Genomic DNA, 22,086 nt, shown 5'->3' on the forward strand with positions numbered 1-22,086 from the left:
GAGAGGACTGGCCACCCCTCATGGCCTGGTTCCTCTCTAGGTTTCTTCCTAGGTTCCTGCCTTTCTAGGGAGTTTCTCCTAGCCACCGTGCTCCTACACCTGCATTGCTTGCTCTTTGGGGTTTTATGCTGGGTTTCTGTACAGCACTTTGAGATGTCAGCTGATGTAAGAAGGGCTTTATACATACATTTCATTGATTGATCTACTTGATTGTCCCACTATAACAGATCTCCACGAGGTCAGTAGGGGACACAACAGCCCCAGACATCACACACTGCAGATGCCAAGTTTGGTAACAGAATGACGGCACCAACAGCACAAACCGTCATTCTGTTACCAAACTTTGCATCTGCACTGTTCAGGTAAAGGTGTTTTATTTGTAATATTTTCTGTGGAAGTTGTTAAAAGTCGTCCTTGTGCATAAAGTTGTATGGTTTGTTTAACGTTGCAATCATTGTTTTTGAGTTTGACATACATCATTCTGTTACCGTGGAATTACATTGAGTCTCAGCATCATTCTGTTACTGTGGAATTACATTGAGTCTCAGCATCATTCTGTTACTGTGGAATTACATTGAGTCTCAGCATCATTCTGTTACCGTGGGATTACATTGAGTCTCAGCATCATTCTGTTACCGTGGAATTACATTGAGTCTCAGCATCATTCTGTTACCGTGGAATTACATTGAGTCTCAGCATCATTCTGTTACCGTGGGATTACATTGAGTCTCAGCACCATTCTGTTACCGTGGAATTACATTGAGTCTCAGCATCATTCTGTTACCGTGGAATTACATTGAGTCTCAGCATCATTCTGTTACCGTGGAATTACATTGAGTCTCAGCACCATTCTGTTACCGTGGAATTATATTGGGTCTCAGCATCATTCTGTTACCGTGGGATTACATTGAGTCTCAGCATCATTCTGTTACCGTGGAATTACATTGAGTCTCAGCATCATTCTGTTACCGTGTAATTACATTGAGTCTCAGCACCATTCTGTTACCGTGGGATTACATTGAGTCTCAGCCTCATTCTGTGACCGTGGGATTACATTGAGTCTCAGCATCATTCTGTTACCGTGGAATTACATTGAGTCTCAGCATCATTCTGTTACCGTGGAATTGCCCTCAATCATCTTAAAAGCATTTTTAACCCCAAAAGCACCAACTGGCGTCATTTTACAACCCAAATTGGTAAATTACAAATATCCCAAAATAAGCATATATTTTTTAACTGCTCAAAGATCTATAGTCAAAATTGATGTTTCAAAATAGACATTTGTGTTGCTGTTGAGATTCTGATCGATTTCACCCATCGCCAAATGTTAACAACATTAGTCTGCTATTAATTCAAAGCGTTGTGTTTCTGTGATACTCAGAGGCTGAGACATTAGCGACATACCGGTACGACCTAAGATGGCCACCGGTATGGGCGCCAGGGACCAATCAGACCTTGACCTCTTACTTTGGAGCTAACTCAGTTCCAATTAAGTTTGATTTGGTGAAGAGACATTGACTAGAGGCATGTACTTACATTTGAATAACGTGTGTTCTTTTTGAGTTATAGGTGCTGCCACGCCCACAAGGGGACACATCTGGAGTGGTGCTGTTGGTTCTGTTGTAAGAGGAATGAACAAGGGGACACATCTGGAGTGGTGTTGTTGGGTCTGTGGTAAGTGGAATGAACAAGGGGACACATCTGGAGTGGCTCCATATCAGTATACTTTCATGATACATACATCTACCTCTGTACCACATGTGGCGCTTTTATCACAAAGTGCACTATTGAATCTCCATGTTCAGTTTCACTGCACCGCTAGTATACAAGAGGGAGTTAATGTTTCTTCCCTCCATATTAACACAGAAATCATGGTAAATGCTGTTTTTTTGTTGTTGTCACTAACTAGTTGCTTGACAAAGTCCTTTCAGAAAGATAAAAAAAAAAAACATTGATCCCTGTTGGCGGCTTTGAGGGTTAACGCTACCTAACGTGCATGAGCACACGCACGCACGCACGCACGCACGCACGCACGCACGCACGCACACACACACACACACACACACACACACACACACACACACACACACACACACACACACACACACACACACACACACACACACACACTACTCTATGTACCATTCATTTGCCAGAGCAGGGTACAGTACACAGCTGTGTCTCTGGGTCCGGTTATAAATCATCCCACAGCATCCTGGAGGCTAGGCTAAGCTAGGCTAATTAATGCATATATCTGTGCAGGTGAGGCGTTGATTCGTGACCTTTGGACGACCATTTTGGCTCAGCCTGTTATACATTTTGGCTCTTCCTGTTGTCCATGTTGGCTCTGCTTGTTGTCAGAGGACCATAATTCACCGGTGAACGGGCCCCAGGAGCTTTACAGCCCTGTTACTGCCAGTGGTGTAAAGTACTTAAGTAAAAATACTTTAAAGTACTACTTAAGTAGTTTTTGGGGTGTATCTGTACTTCACTTGTTATATATTTTTTTGACAACTTTTACTTTTACTACATTCCTAAAGAAAATGATGTACTTTTTACTCCATACATTTTCCCCTGACACTCAAAAGTCCTCGTTACATTTTGAATGGTCAGCAGGACTGATCTGGTGGAACTCACTAAACACATGCTTCGTTTGTAAATGATGTCTGAGTGTTGGAGCGTGACCCTGGCGATTTGTAAATGATGTCTGTGTGTTGGAGCGTGACCCTGGCGATTTGTAAATGATGTCTGAGTGTTGGAGCGTGACCCTGGCGATTTGTAAATGATGTCTGAGTGTTGGAGCGTGACCCTGGCGATTTGTAAATGATGTCTGAGTGTTGGAGCGTGACCCTGGCGATTTGTAAATGATGTCTGAGTGTTGGAGCGTGACCCTGGCGATTTGTAAATGATGTCTGAGTGTTGGAGCGTGACCCTGGCGATTTGTAAATGATGTCTGAGTGTTGGAGCGTGACCCTGGCGATTTGTAAATTATGTCTGAGTGTTGGAGCGTGACCCTGGCGATTTGTAAATGATGTCTGAGTGTTGGAGCGTGACCCTGGCGATTTGTAAATGATGTCTGAGTGTTGGAGCGTGACCCTGGCGATTTGTAAATGATGTCTGAGTGTTGGAGCGTGACCCTGGCGATTTGTAAATGATGTCTGAGTGTTGGAGCGTGACCCTGGCGATTTGTAAATGATGTCTGAGTGTTGGAGCGTGACCCTGGCGATTTGTAAATGATGTCTGTGTGTTGGAGCGTGACCCTGGCGATTTGTAAATGATGTCTGAGTGTTGGAGCGTGACCCTGGCGATTTGTAAATGATGTCTGAGTGTTGGAGCGTGACCCTGGCGATTTGTAAATGATGTCTGAGTGTTGGAGCGTGACCCTGGCGATTTGAATTTTTTTTTAAAATTTTAATTTCATCTGGTTTGCTTAATATAAGGAATTTGAAAAATATTTATAGTTTTGCTTTTGATACTTAAGTTTATTTTAGCAATTACATTTACTTTTGATATTTAAGTATATTTAAAACCAAATACTTTTCGACTTTTACTCAAGTAGTATTTTACTGGGTGACTTTCACTTTCACTTGAGTCATTTTCTATTAAGGTATCTTCTACTCCAGTATGACAAATGGGTACTTATTCCACCCCTGTTTACTGGTACCATGACTGTGTTCAACTCCCAAATGGTACCCTGTACCCTACATAGTGTACTACTCCCCCATAGAGCTCTGGTCCACCGTAGTGCACTATTTAGGGAATATCGTGCCATTTGGCTCTGAACAAAAGTAGTGCACTATTCTATTTAGGGAATAGGGTGCCATTTGACTCTGACCAAAAGTAGTGCACTATTTAGGGTATAGGGTGCCATTTTGGATGTAATTCATGTCTCTAGCAGGAATGTGTTACAGATACTCCATCTACACCCGTCCTCTCTCCAGGGGGAACATGTTACAGATGTTCTGGTACCACTAGAGGATTCTGGGAAGTCATCATGAGAATGATTCACAGAGAATGGACTGGTGTTGTTGGGTCTGTTGTAAGTGGAATGGACTGGTGTTGTTGGGTCTGTTGTAAGTGGAATGGACTGGTGTTGTTGGGTCTGTTGTAAGTGGAATGGACTGGTGTTGTTGGGTCTGTTGTAAGTGGAATGGACTGGTGTTGTTGGGTCTGTTGTAAGTGGAATGGACTGGTGTTGTTGGTTCTGTTGTAAGTGGAATGGACTGGTGTTGTTGGGTCTGTTTTAAGTGGAATGGACTGGTGTTGTTGGGTCTGTTATAAGTGGAATGGACTGGTGTTGTTGGGTCTGTTGTAAGTGGAATGGACTTGTAACGATTCTCTTCTTGTGAAGTAGAGGCGGACCAAAGCGCAGCGTGGTGGTTGTTCATTGTACTTTATTTACGACACTATACAAGAACAAACTAACGAAAAAACAAGAAACGTGAGAACTCAAAACAGTCCTATCCTGTGACACCAAACACAGTGACAGGAACAATCACCCCCAAACACAGTGAAACCCAGGCTACCTAAATATGGTTCCCAATCAGAGACAATGACGAACACCTGCCTCTGATTGAGAACCATATCAGGCCGAACATAGAACTAGACCAAAACATAGAAAAACAAACATAGACTGCCCACCCAACTCACGCCCTGACCATACTAAATAAATACAAAAACAAAGGAAATAGAGGTCAGAACGTGACAGTACCCCCCCCCCAAAGGTGCGGACTCCGGCCGCAAAACCTTGACCTATAGGGGAGGGTCTGGGTGGGCGTCTGTCCGCGGTGGCGGCTCTGGCGCGGGACGCGGACCCCACTTCGCCATTGTCTCAGTCCGCCTTATTGTCCGCCTCCGTGGCTTACTCACCATGCCCACCCCTCTCAATGACCCCACTGGACAGAGGGGCTGCTTGGGACAGAGGGACAGCTTCTCGGGACAGAGGGACAGCTGCTCGGGACAGAGGGACAGCTGCTCGGGACAGAGGGACAGCTGCTCGGGACAGAGGGACAGCTGCTCGGGACAGAGGGACAGCTGCTCGGGACAGAGGGACAGCTGCTCCGGGCGGAGGGGCTCTAGCGGCCCCTGGCTGACTGGCGGCACTGGCGGCCCCTGGCTGACTGGCGGCCCCTGGCTGACTGGCGGCACTGGCGGCCCCTGGTTGACTGGCGGCGCTGGCGCTGGGCTGACTGGCGGCACTGGCGGCCCCTGGTTGACTGGCGGCACTGGCGGCCCCTGGCTGACTGGCGGCACTGGCGGCCCCTGGCTGACTGGCGGCACTGGCGGCCCCTGGCTGACGGGCGGCATTGGCGGCTCCTGGCAGACGGGCGGCACTGGCGGCGCTGGGCAGACGGGCGGCACTGGCGGCGCTGGGCAGACGGGCGGCACTGGCGGCGCTGGGCAGACGGGCGGCGCTGGCGGCGCTGGGCAGACGGGCGGCGCTGGCGGCGCTGGGCAGACGGGCGGCGCTGGGCAGACGGGCGGCGCTGGGCAGACGGGCGGCGCTGGCGGCGCTGGGCAGACGGGAAGCTCCGATGGCGCCGGGCAGACGCGAAGCTCTGGCAGAGGCGCCGGGCAGACGGGAAGCTCCGGCAGAGGCGCCGGACAGGCGGGAGGCTCCGGCAGAGGCGCCGGACAGGCGGGAGGCTCCGGCAGAGGCGCCGGACAGGCGGGAGGCTCCGGCAGAGGCGCCGGACAGGCGGGAGGCTCCGGCAGAGGCGCCGGACAGGCGGGAGGCTCCGGCAGAGGCGCCGGACAGGCGGGAGGCTCCGGCAGCGGCGCCGGACAGGCGGGAGGCTCCGGCAGAGGCGCCGGACAGGCGGGAGGCTCCGGCAGAGGCGCCGGACAGGCGGGAGGCTCCGGCAGAGGCGCCGGACAGGCGGGAGGCTCCGGCAGAGGCGCCGGACAGGCGGGAGGCTCCGGCAGAGCTGGAGAGGAGGAAGGCTCTGGACGGATGGGCCGGAGAGACAGCCTGGTACGGGGAGCTGCCACCGGAGGGCTGGGGTGTGGAGGTGGTGACGGATAGACCGGGCCGTGCAGGCGCACTGGAGCTCTTGAGCACCGAGCCTGCCCAACCTTACCCGGTTGAATGGTCCCGGTCGCCCTGCCAGTGCGGCGAGGTGGAATAGCCCGCACTGGGCTATGCAGGCGAACCGGGGACACCGTGCGCAAGGCTGGTGCCATGTAAGCCGGCCCAAGGAGACGCACTGGAGACCAGATGCGTAGAGCCGGCTTCATGGCACTTGGCTCGATGCCCACTCTAGCCCGGCCGATACGCGGAGCTGGAATGTACCGCACCGGGCTGTGCACCCGCACTGGGGACACCGTGCGCTCCACAGCATAACACGGTGCCTGCCCGGTCTCTCTAGCCCACCGGTAACCACAGGAAGTTGGCTCAGGTCTCCTACCTGGCGTAGCCATACTCCCTGTTAGCCCCCCCCCAATAAATTTTTGGGGCTGACTCCCGGGCTTCCATCCACGACGCCGCGCTGCCTCCTCATACCAGCGCCTCTCCGCTTTCGCCGCCTCCCGTTCTTCCTTGGGGCGGTGATACTCTCCTGGCTGAGCCCAAGGTCCTTTACCGTCTAATTCGTCCTCCCATGTCCATACCTCCTCGCGCTGCTCCTGCTGCTGCTTTCTCCTTTGCCCATTACCACACCGCTTGGTCCTGTTGTGGTGGGTGATTCTGTAACGATTCTCTTCTTGTGAAGTAGAGGCGGACCAAAGCGCAGCGTGGTGGTTGTTCATTGTACTTTATTTACGACACTATACAAGAACAAACTAACGAAAAAACAAGAAACGTGAGAACTCAAAACAGTCCTATCCTGTGACACCAAACACAGTGACAGGAACAATCACCCCCAAACACAGTGAAACCCAGGCTACCTAAATATGGTTCCCAATCAGAGACAATGACGAACACCTGCCTCTGATTGAGAACCATATCAGGCCGAACATAGAACTAGACCAAAACATAGAAAAACAAACATAGACTGCCCACCCAACTCACGCCCTGACCATACTAAATAAATACAAAAACAAAGGAAATAGAGGTCAGAACGTGACAGGACTGGTGTTGTTGGTTCTGTTGTAAGTGGAATGGACTGGTGTTGTTGGGTCTGTTGTAAGTGGAATGGACTGGTGTTGTTGGGTCTGTTGTAAGTGGAATGGACTGGTGTTGTTGGGTCTGTTGTAAGTGGAATGGACTGGTGTTGTTGGGTCTGTTTTAAGTGGAATGGACTGGTGTTGTTGGGTCTGTTGTAAGTGGAATGGACTGGTGTTGTTGGGTCTGTTGTAAGTGGAATGGACTGGTGTTGTTGGGTCTGTTGTAAGTGGAATGGACTGGTGTTGTTGGGTCTGTTGTAAGTGGAATGGACTGGTGTTGTTGGTTCTGTTGTAAGTGGAATGGACTGGTGTTGTTGGGTCTGTTGTAAGTGGAATGGACTGGTGTTGTTGGGTCTGTTTTAAGTGGAATGGACTGGTGTTGTTGGGTCTGTTATAAGTGGAATGGACTGGTGTTGTTGGGTCTGTTGTAAGTGGAATGGACTGGTGTTGTTGGTTCTGTTGTAAGTGGAATGGACTGGTGTTGTTGGGTCTGTTGTAAGTGGAATGGACTGGTGTTGTTGGGTCTGTTGTAAGTGGAATGGACTGGTGTTGTTGGGTCTGTTGTAAGTGATATGGACTGGTGTTGTTGGGTCTGTTGTAAGTGGAATAGACTGGTGTTGTTGGGTCTGTTGTAAGTGGAATGGACTGGTGTTGTTGGGTCTGTTGTAAGTGGAATGGACTGGTGTTGTTGGGTCTGTTGTAAGTGGAATGGACTGGTGTTGTTGGGTCTGTTGTAAGTGGAATGGACTGGTGTTGTTGGGTCTGTTGTAAGTGGAATGGACTGGTGTTGTTGGTTCTGTTGTAAGTGGAATGGACTGGTGTTGTTGGGTCTGTTGTAAGTGGAATGGACTGGTGTTGTTGGGTCTGTTTTAAGTGGAATGGACTGGTGTTGTTGGGTCTGTTATAAGTGGAATGGACTGGTGTTGTTGGGTCTGTTGTAAGTGGAATGGACTGGTGTTGTTGGTTCTGTTGTAAGTGGAATGGACTGGTGTTGTTGGGTCTGTTGTAAGTGGAATGGACTGGTGTTGTTGGGTCTGTTGTAAGTGGAATGGACTGGTGTTGTTGGGTCTGTTGTAAGTGGAATGGACTGGTGTTGTTGGGTCTGTTTTAAGTGGAATGGACTGGTGTTGTTGGGTCTGTTGTAAGTGGAATGGACTGGTGTTGTTGGGTCTGTTGTAAGTGGAATGGACTGGTGTTGTTGGGTCTGTTATAAGTGGAATGGACTGGTGTTGTTGGGTCTGTTGTAAGTGATATGGACTGGTGTTGTTGGGTCTGTTGTAAGTGGAATAGACTGGTGTTGTTGGGTCTGTTGTAAGTGGAATGGACTGGTGTTGTTGGGTCTGTTGTAAGTGGAATGGACTGGTGTTGTTGGGTCTGTTGTAAGTGGAATGGACTGGTGTTGTTGGGTCTGTTTTAAGTGGAATGGACTGGTGTTGTTGGGTCTGTTGTAAGTGGAATGGACTGGTGTTGTTGGGTCTGTTGTAAGTGGAATGGACTGGTGTTGTTGGGTCTGTTATAAGTGGAATGGACTGGTGTTGTTGGGTCTGTTGTAAGTGATATGGACTGGTGTTGTTGGGTCTGTTGTAAGTGGAATAGACTGGTGTTGTTGGGTCTGTTGTAAGTGGAATGGACTGGTGTTGTTGGGTCTGTTGTAAGTGGAATGGACTGGTGTTGTTGGGTCTGTTGTAAGTGGAATGGACTGGTGTTGTTGGGTCTGTTATAAGTGGAATGGACTGGTGTTGTTGGGTCTGTTGTAAGTGGAATGGACTGGTGTTGTTGGTTCTGTTGAATAAGTGGAATGGACTGGTGTTGTTGGGTTTGTTGTAAGTGGTTCGCTAGGCTCTTATGTTGTTGGTTCTGTTATAAGTGGAATGGACTGGTGTTGTTGGGTCTGTTGTAAGTGGAATGGACTGGTGTTGTTGGTTCTGTTGAATAAGTGGAATGGACTGGTGTTGTTGGGTCTGTTGTAAGTGGAATGGACTGGTGTTGTTGGTTCTGTTGAATAAGTGGAATGGACTGGTGTTGTTGGGTTTGTTGTAAGTGGTTCGCTAGGCTCTTATGTTGTTGGTTCTGTTATAAGTGGAATGGACTGGTGTTGTTGGGTCTGTTGTAAGTGGAATGGACTGGTGTTGTTGTGTCAGTTGTAAGTGGAATGGACTGATGTTGTTGGGTCTGTTGTAAGTGGTTCGCTAGGCTCTTATGTTGTTGGTTCTGTTATAAGTGGAATGGACTGATGTTGTTGGTTCTGTTATAAGTGGTTCGCTAGGCTCTGATGTTATCTGTATTGGAAACGCCATACAATATTTGTTATATAAAAACTGACTCATGCTCCCAACAGTGTGCTGCAACGGTAGCTCAACCAATGTTCTACAGTACGTTTACTGAGCACTGCGTGGTCACAGATCATGATTTATTAAAAGAAGAACTCAAACGACCGATCGGACAACGCTAGAAAAATAAGAGACATGATGACTCAACAATATCACCACAGACTGAGTCCCTGTTCTCTCGCTCCTCTGTTTAAATGACCCTGTCTGTCTGTGTGGGCTCTGGTGACTGGGCTGTGCACTGCTGGGCTAGCTGGAGGGAGGGATGGAGGGATGGAGGGAGGGAGGGATGGAGTGAGTGAGTGAGTGAGTGAGTGAGTGAGGGAGGGAGGGAGGGATGGAGGGAGGGAGAGAGGGAGGGATGGAGGGATGGATGGAGGGAGGGAGGGAGGGAGGCATATTGAGGCTGACTAATCACAATCGAGGTTGAGTCAGCAGAAGGTGAATGGAATGCTGCTCACCAGGAAACAGCCTTAACACATCAGTATTAAGGAATGCTGCTCACCAGGAAACAGCCTTAACACATCAGTAGTAAGGAATGCTGCTCACCAGGAAACAGCCTTAACACATCAGTATTAAGGAATGCTGCTCACCAGGAAACAGCCTTAACACATCAGTAGTAAGGAATGCTGCTCACCAGGAAACAGCCTTAACACATCAGTAGTAAGGAATGCTGCTCACCAGGAAACAGCCTTAACACATCAGTAGTAACGATCACATGAATCCTCCCTGTTACCAAGCAACTATCTACTGCTCCATATTACTTCCCTGTTACCAAGCAACCATCTACTGCTCCATATTACTTCCCTGTTACCAAGCAACCATCTACTGCTCCATATTACTTCCCTGTTACCAAGCAACCATCTACTGCTCCATATTACCTCCCTGTTACCAAGCAACTATCTACTGCTCCATATTACCTCCCTGTTACCAAGCAACTATCTACTGCTCCATATTACTTCCCTGTTACCAAGCAACTATCTACTGCTCCATATTACTTCCCTGTTACCAAGCAACCATCTACTGCTCCATATTACCTCCCTGTTACCAAGCAACTATCTACTGCTCCATATTACTTTCCTGTTACCAAGCAACTATCTACTGCTCCATATTTTTATTTTACCTTTATTTAACTAGGCAAGTCAGTTAAGAACAAATTCTTATTTTCAATGACGGCCTAGGAACAGTGGGTTAACTGCCTGTTCAGGGGCAGAACGACAGATTTGTACCTTGTCAGCTCGGGGGTTTGAACTTGCAACCTTGCGGTTACTAGTCCAACGCTCTAACCACTAGGCTACCCTGCCGCCCCATATTCCTTCCCTGTTACCAAGCAACTATCTACTGCTCCATATTCCTTCCCTGTTGCCAAGCAACTATCTACTGCTCCATATTCCTTCCCTGTTGCCAAGCAACTATCTACTGCTCCATATTACTTCCCTGTTACCAAGCAACTATCTACTGGCCCACATCACCTCACTGTTACCAAACAACTATCTACTGGCCCATATCACCTCCCTGTTACTAAGCAACTATCTACTGGCCCATATCACCTCCCTGTTACTAAGCAACTATCTACTGGCCCATATCACCTCCCTGTTACCAAGCAACTATCTACTGCTCCATATTATCTCCCTGTTACCAAGCAAATATCTACTGCTCCATATTACCTCCCTGTTACTAAGCAACTATCTACTGGCCCATATTCACTCCCTGTTACCAAGCAACTATCTACTGCTCCATATTACCTCCCCATTACCAAGCAACTATCTACTGGCCCATATTCACTCCCTGTTACCAAGCAACTATCTACTGCTCCATATTACCTCCCTGTTACCAAGCAACTATCTACTGGCCCATATCACCTCCCTGTTACCAAGCAACTATTTACTGGCCCATATCACCTCACTGTAGGGTTGGCTAGAACAAGTTACGCTTGCTTATAAGCTTAATGTCTTACAATAACATTGAACAGAGGACTAAAGAGATGAGTTCTACATGAGATTTAGCAGCTCATAACACATACAGGTGGTGTGTATTAAATATCCTCGCAGCCGGTCAGAAAACTATGAAGAACAGATCATTTAAGTTTGAACTTTAAAGTTCAATTTATTAAGAAGCTAAATATTTACACTTAACTGACATTAACACCAAACGAGTATCAATAACAACAACAACAAACCCCCCCCCCCCCCCAGAACATCAGAACCAGATACCTTTAGTTCTGGCATGCTGACGATGAGCGCCAGGGGGAGTCTGATGTCAGGCTGGTTGGTGTAGTCCAGTGGTACTAGGTGAGGAGCCAGCTCGTGGAATCTCCCATGTAACCTAGGACACACAGGCAGGAGAAGGTCAGGAAACATCCACACACATAACCCTATGGGTTTTTGGCTCTTTTGTTTTACAAGGCAATGAGTGGTTTAACCTGGTCCAAGATTCTCTTTGTGCTGTCATGACGATTACCGTAAGAGTTAGCTGTACGACCACAAAAACAGATCTGGGACCAGGCTTAGAGAAATGAAGAGCCATTATGGACATCGTATGCAGAGGTCTAGCGTCAATACAGTCGACTCAATCAGTCATAAATATATTTGCATACAGTATACGGTGGTTATCTTTTCCATTCATTTTAGATTGAAACATGAAACGTATCTACACAACAGATGGAACCATATTGAACCACAACAGATGAACCACAACAGATGAACCATATTGAACCACAACAGATGAACCATATTGATCCACAACAGATGAACCACAACAGATGAACCATATTGAACCACAACAGATGAACCATATTGATCCACAACAGATGAACCACAACAGATTAACCATATTGAACCACAACAGATGAACCATATTGATCCACAACAGATGAACCACAACAGATGAACCATATTGAACCACAACAGATGAACCATATTGAACCACAACAGATGAACCACGTGGGCTTTTCGCACACATTCCTGACACATATCCACATTTTGAGGTCTGACAACATCTTGACAAACTTACATTTTTTGGAGCCAATTTTCTTTGATTCTCTGAGGTAAGCACCTTGTACTGTCCCAGCTGGAGCTGGGATGTTTAAACCCCTTTCATACTACCAACATATTTTACATATTACCAACTGGGGGTCCTTTCGACCCAGAGAAGAAACTATTGGGAAAAACAACAATCATAGCAAAACATAAAGTATTCACAAACTATTCACAAAGTATTTAGAAGGTATTCATAAAGTATTCATGAAGTATTCACAAAGTATTTAGAAGGTATTCATAAAGTATTCATGAAGTATTCACAAAGTATTTAGAAGGTATTCATAAAGTATTCATGAAGTATTCACAAAGTATTTAGAAGGTATTCATAAAGTATTCATGAAGTATTCAGACCCCTTGACTTTTCCCACATTTTGTTACGTTACAGACTTATTCTAAAAATAAAAAATATATATGTATATATATTTAAATACTCCTAATAATCCTCCCGAGTGGTGCGTCGGTTTAAGGTACTGCATCTCAGTGCTAGGGTCGTCACTACAGACCCTGGTTTGATTCCAGGCTGTTTCACAACCGGCCGTGATTGGGAGTCCCATAGGGCGGCGCACAATTGTCCCAGCGTCGTCTGCGTTAGGGTTTGGCCCGGTGTAGGCCGTCAGACCCTTTGCTATTATGAGATTCGTAATTGAGCTCCGGTGCATCCGGTTTACCTTGATCATTGTTGAGATGTTTCTACAGCTTGATTGGGTATATTGTGTGTATATTGTGTGTATATTGTGTGTATAGTGTGTGTATATTGTGTGTATATTGTGTGAAGATTGTGTGTATATTGTGTGTATATTGTGTGTAGATTGAGCTCAGATGCATCCGGTTTACCTTGATCATCGTTGAGATGTTTCTACAGCTTGATTGGGTATATTGTGTGTATATTGTGTTTAGATTGATGGGGGGGGGGGGGGGTGTATCCTTTTAAGAATAAGGCTGTAACGTAAACACATTGTGGAATAAGTAAAAGGGTCGGAATACCTTCCTGAATGCATTGTACACTTCATTAGTGTCAAAACCTCATTAGACATGTTAATAATGTTAAAGAATGACCTATTTTAGTAATATAGTTCATTTGCATGTTCTGTAAAAAACTAAAATCTATATCATCTCTCAAATAATGTACAGCTTTTCTCCAAGTACAATCTACACCAGTAGTAAAAAGATGATTAACCACAAGTTGATTGAAATATCATTTTCGTTTATAAACATTTTTTGAAGTAAATATGAATTGTCATATTTATGTGGTAAAAAAAACAACTGTCATTTAAAGGGGCTGTACACCAACATTTGAAACAACTGTCATTTAAAGGGGCTGTACACCAACATTTGAAACAACTGTCATTTAAAGGGGCTGTACACCAACATTTGAAACAACTGTCATTTAAAGGGGCTGTACACCAACATTTGAAACAACTGTCATTTAAAGGGGCTGTACACCAACATTTGAAACAACTGTCATTTAAAGGGGCTGTACACCAACATTTGAAACAACTGTCATTTAAAGGGGCTGTACACCAACATTTGAAACAACTGTCATTTAAAGGGGCTGTACACCAACATTTGAAACATACGTCATTTTATTGACATGAAGTGATTCATCCTGTCACGTCGGTATAAAGGGATCGGGAGACAGGCGCAGGAATGCGTAATAGGGTTTTTTATTGACATTAAGTGATTCATCCTGTCACGTCGGCATAAAGGGATCGGGAGACAGGCGCAGGAATGCGTAATAGGGTTTTTTATTGACATTAAGTGATTCATCCTGTCACGTCGGTATAAAGGGATCGGGAGACAGACGCAGGAATGCGTAATAGGGTTTTATATTGACATTAAGTGATTCATCCTGTCACGTCGGCATAAAGGGATCGGGAGACAGACGCAGGAATGCGTAATAGGGTTTTATATTGACATTAAGTGATTCATCCTGTCACGTCGGCATAAAGGGATCGGGAGACAGGCGCAGGAATGCGTAATAGGGTTTTTTATTGACCCTGATTACAAAGTGCCGCGTAAAGGCATGGGGACGAAGACCTCACAAACACGTAAACAAGACACAGGGCTGAAACAAAACAAAGAGCGAGTGTGATAATAATCGATTTTCATGGCAGATGAAGGTAAATACGTGAACCACGTCCTTTAGAGAGTATATATATATATATATATATACACACACACTGTGTGATAGAAACAGCAAGTGTTCCTAATGTTTTGTTGATAGAAACAGCAGGTGTTCCTAATGTTTTGCTAATAGAAACAGCAGGTGTTCCTAATGTTTTGTTGATAGAAACAGCAAGTGTTCCTAATGTTTTGTTGATAGAAACAGCAAGTGTTCCTAATGTTTTGTTGATAGAAACAGCAAGTGTTCCTAATGTTTTGTTGATAGAAACAGCAGGTGTTCCTAATGTTTTGTTAATAGAAACAGCAGGTGTTCCTAATGTTTTGTTAATAGAAACAGCAGGTGTTCCTAATGTTTTGTTAATAGAAACAGCAGGTGTTCCTAATGTTTTGCTATTAGAAACAGCAGGTGTTCCTAATGTTTTGCTAATAGAAACAGCAGGTGTTCCTAATGTTTTGCATATAGAAACAGCAGGTGTTCCTAATGTTTTGTAGCCTCGGTGTATATAGACCAGGCCATTTCCATTGTGTGCATCCCAAATAGAGACAGGGGCGCTGGCGCTAATAGTGAATAGGGATTCATTTGGGACGTAGATATTAAAGACATTTACAGATTGGCGACGGGTCTATTTGGACATTGGTGTGTGGTATGTCACTGGGTTGTCTGCTCCCAACGGCAGAAAGCGCTCTTGGGAAAAATGTTCCATTATTGATGCTGGCTATCTTGTAATAACATGAGGTCACACAGTGAAATAAATAACGGTTAATAATGACTAACTCTCCAGTGATAAATGACCTGATGATCTGTCTGAGAACACTATCCACTGACAACGTTTTAAAAGGCAAGGAAGGACACAGCGAGAGAAAAGCACACGCACGCACGCACGCACACACACACAGACACACACACAGACACACACACAGACACACGCACACACATACACACAGACACACACATACACACACACACACACATTGACACACACACACACACGCACACACACGCACGAACACACACACACACACACACACAGACACACGCACACACACACACACACACAGACACACACACACATACACATTGACACACACACACACACACACACACAGACACCAGGGTCGACAGTATGTCCGGGCCTTATGGGGCCCGTCCAAATAAATATTTAAATATTAATACTTTTTTTGGACAGAAGAGCACCGACAGAAAGACGCATCAATCACAGATAAATCATCCGAGTTACCGAAACAGCATCTCTCCGTCTCAGTATGTGTAGACCATGTATCTGATGCTGTTTGGACAGAAGAGCACCGACAGAAAGACGCATCAATCACAGATAAATCATCCGAGTTACCGAAACAGCATCTCTCCGTCTCAGTATGTGTAGACCATGTATCTGATGCTGTTTGGACAGAAGAGCACCGACAGAAAGACGCATCAATCACAGATAAATCATCCGAGTTACTGAAACAGCATCTCTCCGTCTCAGTATGTGTAGACCATGTATCTGATGCTGTTTGGACAGAAGAGCACCGACAGAAAGACGCATCAATCACAGATAAATCATCCGAGTTACCGAAACAGCATCTCTCCGTCTCAGTATGTGTAGACCATGTATCTGATGCTGTTTGGACAGAAGAGCACCGACAGAAAGACGCATCAATCACAGATAAATCATCCGAGTTACTGAAACAGCATCTCTCCGTCTCAGTATGTGTAGACCATGTATCTGATGCTGTTTGGACAGAAGAGCACCGACAGAAAGACGCATCAATCACAGATAAATCATCCGAGTTACTGAAACAGCATCTCTCCGTCTCAGTATGTGTAGACCATGTATCTGATGCTGTCTGGACAGTGAAACAGCATCTCTCCGTCTCAGTATGTGTAGACCATGTATCTGATGCTGTCTGGACAGTGAAACAGCATCTCTCCGTCTCAGTATGTGTAGACCATGTATCTGATGCTGTCTGGACAGTGAAACAGCATCTCTCCGTCTCAGTATGTGTAGACCATGTATCTGATGCTGTCTGGACAGTGAAACAGCATCCTCTCTGTCTCAGTATGTGTAGACCATGTATCTGATGCTGTCTGGACAGTGAAACAGCACCTCTCTGTCTCAGTATGTGTAGACTATGTATCTGATGCTGTCTGGACAGTGAAACAGCACCTCTCTGTCTCAGTATGTGTAGACCATGTATCTGATGCTGTCTGGACAGTGAAACAGCATCTCTCCGTCTCAGTATGTGTAGACCATGTATCTGATGCTGTCTGGACAGTGAAACAGCATCCTCTCTGTCTCAGTATGTGTAGACCATGTTTCTGATGCTGTCTGGACAGTGAAACAGCATCTCTCCGTCTCAGTATGTGTAGACCATGTTTCTGATGCTGTCTGGACAGTGAAACAGCATCTCTCCGTCTCAGTATGTGTAGACCATGTTTCTGATGCTGTCTGGACAGTGAAACAGCATCTCTCTGTCTCAGCATGTGTTGACCATATATCTGATGCTGTCTGGACAGTGAAACAGCGCCCCCTCTGTCTCTCTACATGTAGACCATGTTTCTGATGCTGTCTGGACAGTGAAAAAGCATCTCTCTGTCTCAGTATGTGTAGACCATGCATCTGATGCTGTCTGGACAGTGAAACAGCACCTCTCGGTCTCAGTATGTGTAGACCATGTATCTGATGCTGTCTGTCTCTCTACATGTAGACCATGTTTCTGATGCTGTCTGGACAGTGAAAAAGCATCTCTCTGTCTCAGTATGTGTAGACCATGCATCTGATGCTGTCTGGACAGTGAAACAGCACCTCTCGGTCTCAGTATGTGTAGACCATGTATCTGATGCTGTCTGGACAGTGAAACAGCATCTCTCTGTCTCAGTATGTGTAGACCATGTTCTCAGAATATAATGCTGTCTGGCATGTCATACTCTTTTTGGCCAGACAGCATCAAATACATGGGCTACACATAGTAAGGCAGAGGGGGCGCTGTTTCACTCGCTCGGATGCTTTCTCCTGGTGAGAAAGTTTCAGCCACCTGCGAATTGAAGGAAGGTTGGCGGGTGCACAGCGTGTCACGTCTGCTCCCGCTCTTCCCTCCCCCCTGCCTCCCTCCTCCCCTTCCTTGCTCCACCCTACCTCTCTCCCTCCCTCTCTTCTCACCACATAATTATATCCCTCAGCTCATCTGCTCCCGCTCTTCCCTCCCCCTGGCGCTTGAGGGCGCCATGTTGCCCTGCATCACGCACTCCTGCCATCCATCACGCACTCCTGCCATCCATCACGCACTCCTGGGTATCCATCACGCACACCTGCCATCCATCACGCACTCCTGCCGTCCATCACGCACACCTGGATATCCATCACGCACTCCTGGATATCCATCACGCACACCTGCCATCCATCACGCACACCTGGATATCCATCACGCACTCCTGCCATCCATCACGCACTCCTGTCATCCATCACGCACTCCTGCCATCCATCACGCACACCTGCCATCCATCACGCACACCTGCCATCCATCACGCACACCTGCCATCCATCACGCACACCTGCCATCCATCACGCACACCTGCCTTCCCTCGTCACTCGCTTCAGCGTTATTGGACTCACCTGGACTCACTTGTCACCTGCCTTCCCTTGTAATGCGCTTTAAAAAAATGTGTTTTAAGTGATTTGTCTGAAAAATCAGATCAAAACATCATGACTGGTTGTGTTCATTCAACATTAAAAGGGAATAGATTTTTAGAGTAAAATGACATGTCAGTTAATATAAAACCCATAGAAAATGTTGCACGCACATAGGAGGTCACGTGACCCCCCCCCCCCCCCCCCCCCCCGGAAATTAAATGTCCCGTCCAACTGATTGGTTGTGGCGCCGGCCCTGGAGTCTGGAACTCCTCCTCCCCATGGAAATGAAATGCCCCGTCCAACTGATTGGTTGTGGCGCCGGCCCTGGAGTCTGGAACTCCTCCTCCCCATGGAAATGAAATGCCCCGTCCAACTGATTGGTTGTGGCGCCGGCCCTGGAGTCTGGAACTCCTCCTCCCCATGGAAATGAAATGCCCCGTCCAACTGATTGGTTGTGGCGCCGGCCCTGGAGTCTGGAACTCCTCCTCCCCATGGAAATGAAATGCCCCGTCCAACTGATTGGTTGTGCCGCCGGCCCTGGAGTCTGGAACTCCTCCTCCCCATGGAAATGAAATGCCCCGTCCAACTGATTGGTTGTGGCGCCGGCCCTGGAGTCTGGAACTCCTCCTCCCCATGGAAATGAAATGCCCCGTCCAACTGATTGGTTGTGGCGCCGGCCCTGGAGTCTGGAACTCCTCCCCCCCATGGAAATGAAATGCCCCGTCCAACTGATTGGTTATGGCGCCGGCCCTGGAGTCTGGAACTCCTCCTCCCCATGGAAATGAAATGCCCCGTCCAACTGATTGGTTGTGGCGCCGGCCCTGGAGTCTGGAACTCCTCCTCCCCATGGAAATGAAATGCCCCGTCCAACTGATTGGTTGTGGCGCCGGCCCTGGAGTCTGGAACTCCTCCTCCCCATGGAAATGAAATGCCCCGTCCAACTGATTGGTTGTGGCGCCGGCCCTGGAGTCTGGAACTCCTCCTCCCCATGGAAATGAAATGCCCCGTCCAACTGATTGGTTGTGGCGCCGGCCCTGGAGTCTGGAACTCCTCCTCCCCATGGAAATGAAATGCCCCGTCCAACTGATTGGTTGTGGCGCCGGCCCTGGAGTCTGGAACTCCTCCCCCCCATGGAAATGAAATGCCCCGTCCAACTGATTGGTTGTGGCGCCGGCCCTGGAGTCTGGAACTCCTCCTCCCCATGGAAATGAAATGCCCCGTCCAACTGATTGGTTGTGGCGCCGGCCCTGGAGTCTGGAACTCCTCCTCCCCATGGAAATGAAATGCCCCGTCCAACTGATTGGTTGTGGCGCCGGCCCTGGAGTCTGGAACTCCTCCTCCCCATGGAAATGAAATGCCCCGTCCAACTGATTGGTTGTGGCGCCGGCCCTGGAGTCTGGAACTCCTCCTCCCCATGGAAATGAAATGCCCCGTCCAACTGATTGGTTGTGGCGCCGGCCCTGGAGTCTGGAACTCCTCCTCCCCATGGAAATGAAATGCCCCGTCCAACTGATTGGTTGTGGCGCCGGCCCTGGAGTCTGGAACTCCTCCTCCCCATGGAAATGAAATGCCCCGTCCAACTGATTGGTTGTGGCGCCGGCCCTGGAGTCTGGAACTCCTCCTCCCTATGGAAATGAAATGCCCCGTCCAACTGATTGGTTGTGGCGCCGGCCCTGGAGTCTGGAACTCCTCCTCCCCATGGAAATGAAATGCCCCGTCCAACTGATTGGTTGTGGCGCCGGCCCTGGAGTCTGGAACTCCTCCTCCCCATGGAAATGAAATGCCCCGTCCAACTGATTGGTTGTGGCGCCGGCCCTGGAGTCTGGAACTCCTCCTCCCCATGGAAATGAAATGCCCCGTCCAACTGATTGGTTGTGGCGCCGGCCCTGGAGTCTGGAACTCCTCCTCCCCATGGAAATGAAATGCCCCGTCCAACTGATTGGTTGTGGCGCCGGCCCTGGAGTCTGGAACTCCTCCTCCCCATGGAAATGAAATGCCCCGTCCAACTGATTGGTTGTGGCGCCGGCCCTGGAGTCTGGAACTCCTCCTCCCCATGGAAATAATATGCCCCGTCCAACTGATTGGTTGTGGCGCCGGCCCTGGAGTCTGGAACTCCTCCTCCCCATGGAAATGAAATGCCCCGTCCAACTGATTGGTTGTGGCGCCGGCCCTGGAGTCTGGAACTCCTCCTCCCCATGGAAATGAAATGCCCCGTCCAACTGATTGGTTGTGGCGCCGGCCCTGGAGTCTGGAACTCCTCCTCCCCATGGAAATGAAATGCCCCGTCCAACTGATTGGTTGTGGCGCCGGCCCTGGAGTCTGGAACTCCTCCCCCCCATGGAAATGAAATGCCCCGTCCAACTGATTGGTTGTGGCGCCGGCCCTGGAGTCTGGAACTCCTCCTCCCCATGGAAATGAAATGCCCCGTCCAACTGATTGGTTGTGGCGCCGGCCCTGGAGTCTGGAACTCCTCCTCCCCATGGAAATTAAATGCCCCGTCCAACTGATTGGTTGTGGCGCCGGCCCTGGAGTCTGGAACTCCTCCTCCCCATGGAAATGAAATGCCCCGTCCAACTGATTGGTTGTGGCGCCGGCCCTGGAGTCTGGAACTCCTCCTCCCCATGGAAATGAAATGCCCCGTCCAACTGATTGGTTGTGGCGCCGGCCCTGGAGTCTGGAACTCCTCCTCCCCATGGAAATGAAATGCCCCGTCCAACTGATTGGTTGTGGCGCCGGCCCTGGAGTCTGGAACTCCTCCTCCCCATGGAAATGAAATGCCCCGTCCAACTGATTGGTTGTGGCGCCGGCCCTGGAGTCTGGAACTCCTCCCCCCCATGGAAATGAAATGCCCCGTCCAACTGATTGGTTGTGGCGCCGGCCCTGGAGTCTGGAACTCCTCCTCCCCATGGAAATGAAATGCCCCGTCCAACTGATTGGTTGTGGCGCCGGCCCTGGAGTCTGGAACTCCTCCTCCCCATGGAAATGAAATGCCCCGTCCAACTGATTGGTTGTGGCGCCGGCCCTGGAGTCTGGAACTCCTCCTCCCCATGGAAATGAAATGCCCCGTCCAACTGATTGGTTGTGGCGCCGGCCCTGGAGTCTGGAACTCCTCCTCCCCATGGAAATGAAATGCCCCGTCCAACTGATTGGTTGTGGCGCCGGCCCTGGAGTCTGGAACTCCTCCTCCCCATGGAAATGAAATGCCCCGTCCAACTGATTGGTTGTGGCGCCGGCCCTGGAGTCTGGAACTCCTCCTCCCCATGGAAATGAAATGCCCCGTCCAACTGATTGGTTGTGGCGCCGGCCCTGGAGTCTGGAACTCCTCCTCCCCATGGAAATGAAATGCCCCGTCCAACTGATTGGTTGTGGCGCCGGCCCTGGAGTCTGGAACTCCTCCTCCCCATGGAAATAATATGCCCCGTCCAACTGATTGGTTGTGGCGCCGGCCCTGGAGTCTGGAACTCCTCCTCCCCATGGAAATGAAATGCCCCGTCCAACTGATTGGTTGTGGCGCCGGCCCTGGAGTCTGGAACTCCTCCTCCCCATGGAAATGAAATGCCCCGTCCAACTGATTGGTTGTGGCGCCGGCCCTGGAGTCTGGAACTCCTCCTCCCCATGGAAATGAAATGCCCCGTCCAACTGATTGGTTGTGGCGCCGGCCCTGGAGTCTGGAACTCCTCCCCCCCATGGAAATGAAATGCCCCGTCCAACTGATTGGTTGTGGCGCCGGCCCTGGAGTCTGGAACTCCTCCTCCCCATGGAAATGAAATGCCCCGTCCAACTGATTGGTTGTGGCGCCGGCCCTGGAGTCTGGAACTCCTCCTCCCCATGGAAATGAAATGCCCCGTCCAACTGATTGGTTGT

At 48.6% G+C, this 22,086-nt stretch overlaps 1 protein-coding gene across 1 annotated transcript in view; it reads right to left on the minus strand.

Annotated features, from left to right (window-relative positions):
- LOC110499813 (calcium and integrin-binding family member 2-like) overlaps positions 1-22,086 on the minus strand; it is a 51,785-nt gene that overhangs the window by 18,262 nt on the left and 11,437 nt on the right. The window contains exon 3 of the mRNA XM_036964333.1: positions 11,645-11,756. Coding sequence (XP_036820228.1) covers positions 11,645-11,756 — 112 coding nt within the window. The remainder of the gene's footprint in view (positions 1-11,644; positions 11,757-22,086) is intronic.

This window comes from Oncorhynchus mykiss, chromosome 26 (assembly GCF_013265735.2).
Source record: "Oncorhynchus mykiss isolate Arlee chromosome 26, USDA_OmykA_1.1, whole genome shotgun sequence".
Taxonomy (NCBI): Eukaryota; Metazoa; Chordata; class Actinopteri; order Salmoniformes; family Salmonidae; genus Oncorhynchus; species Oncorhynchus mykiss.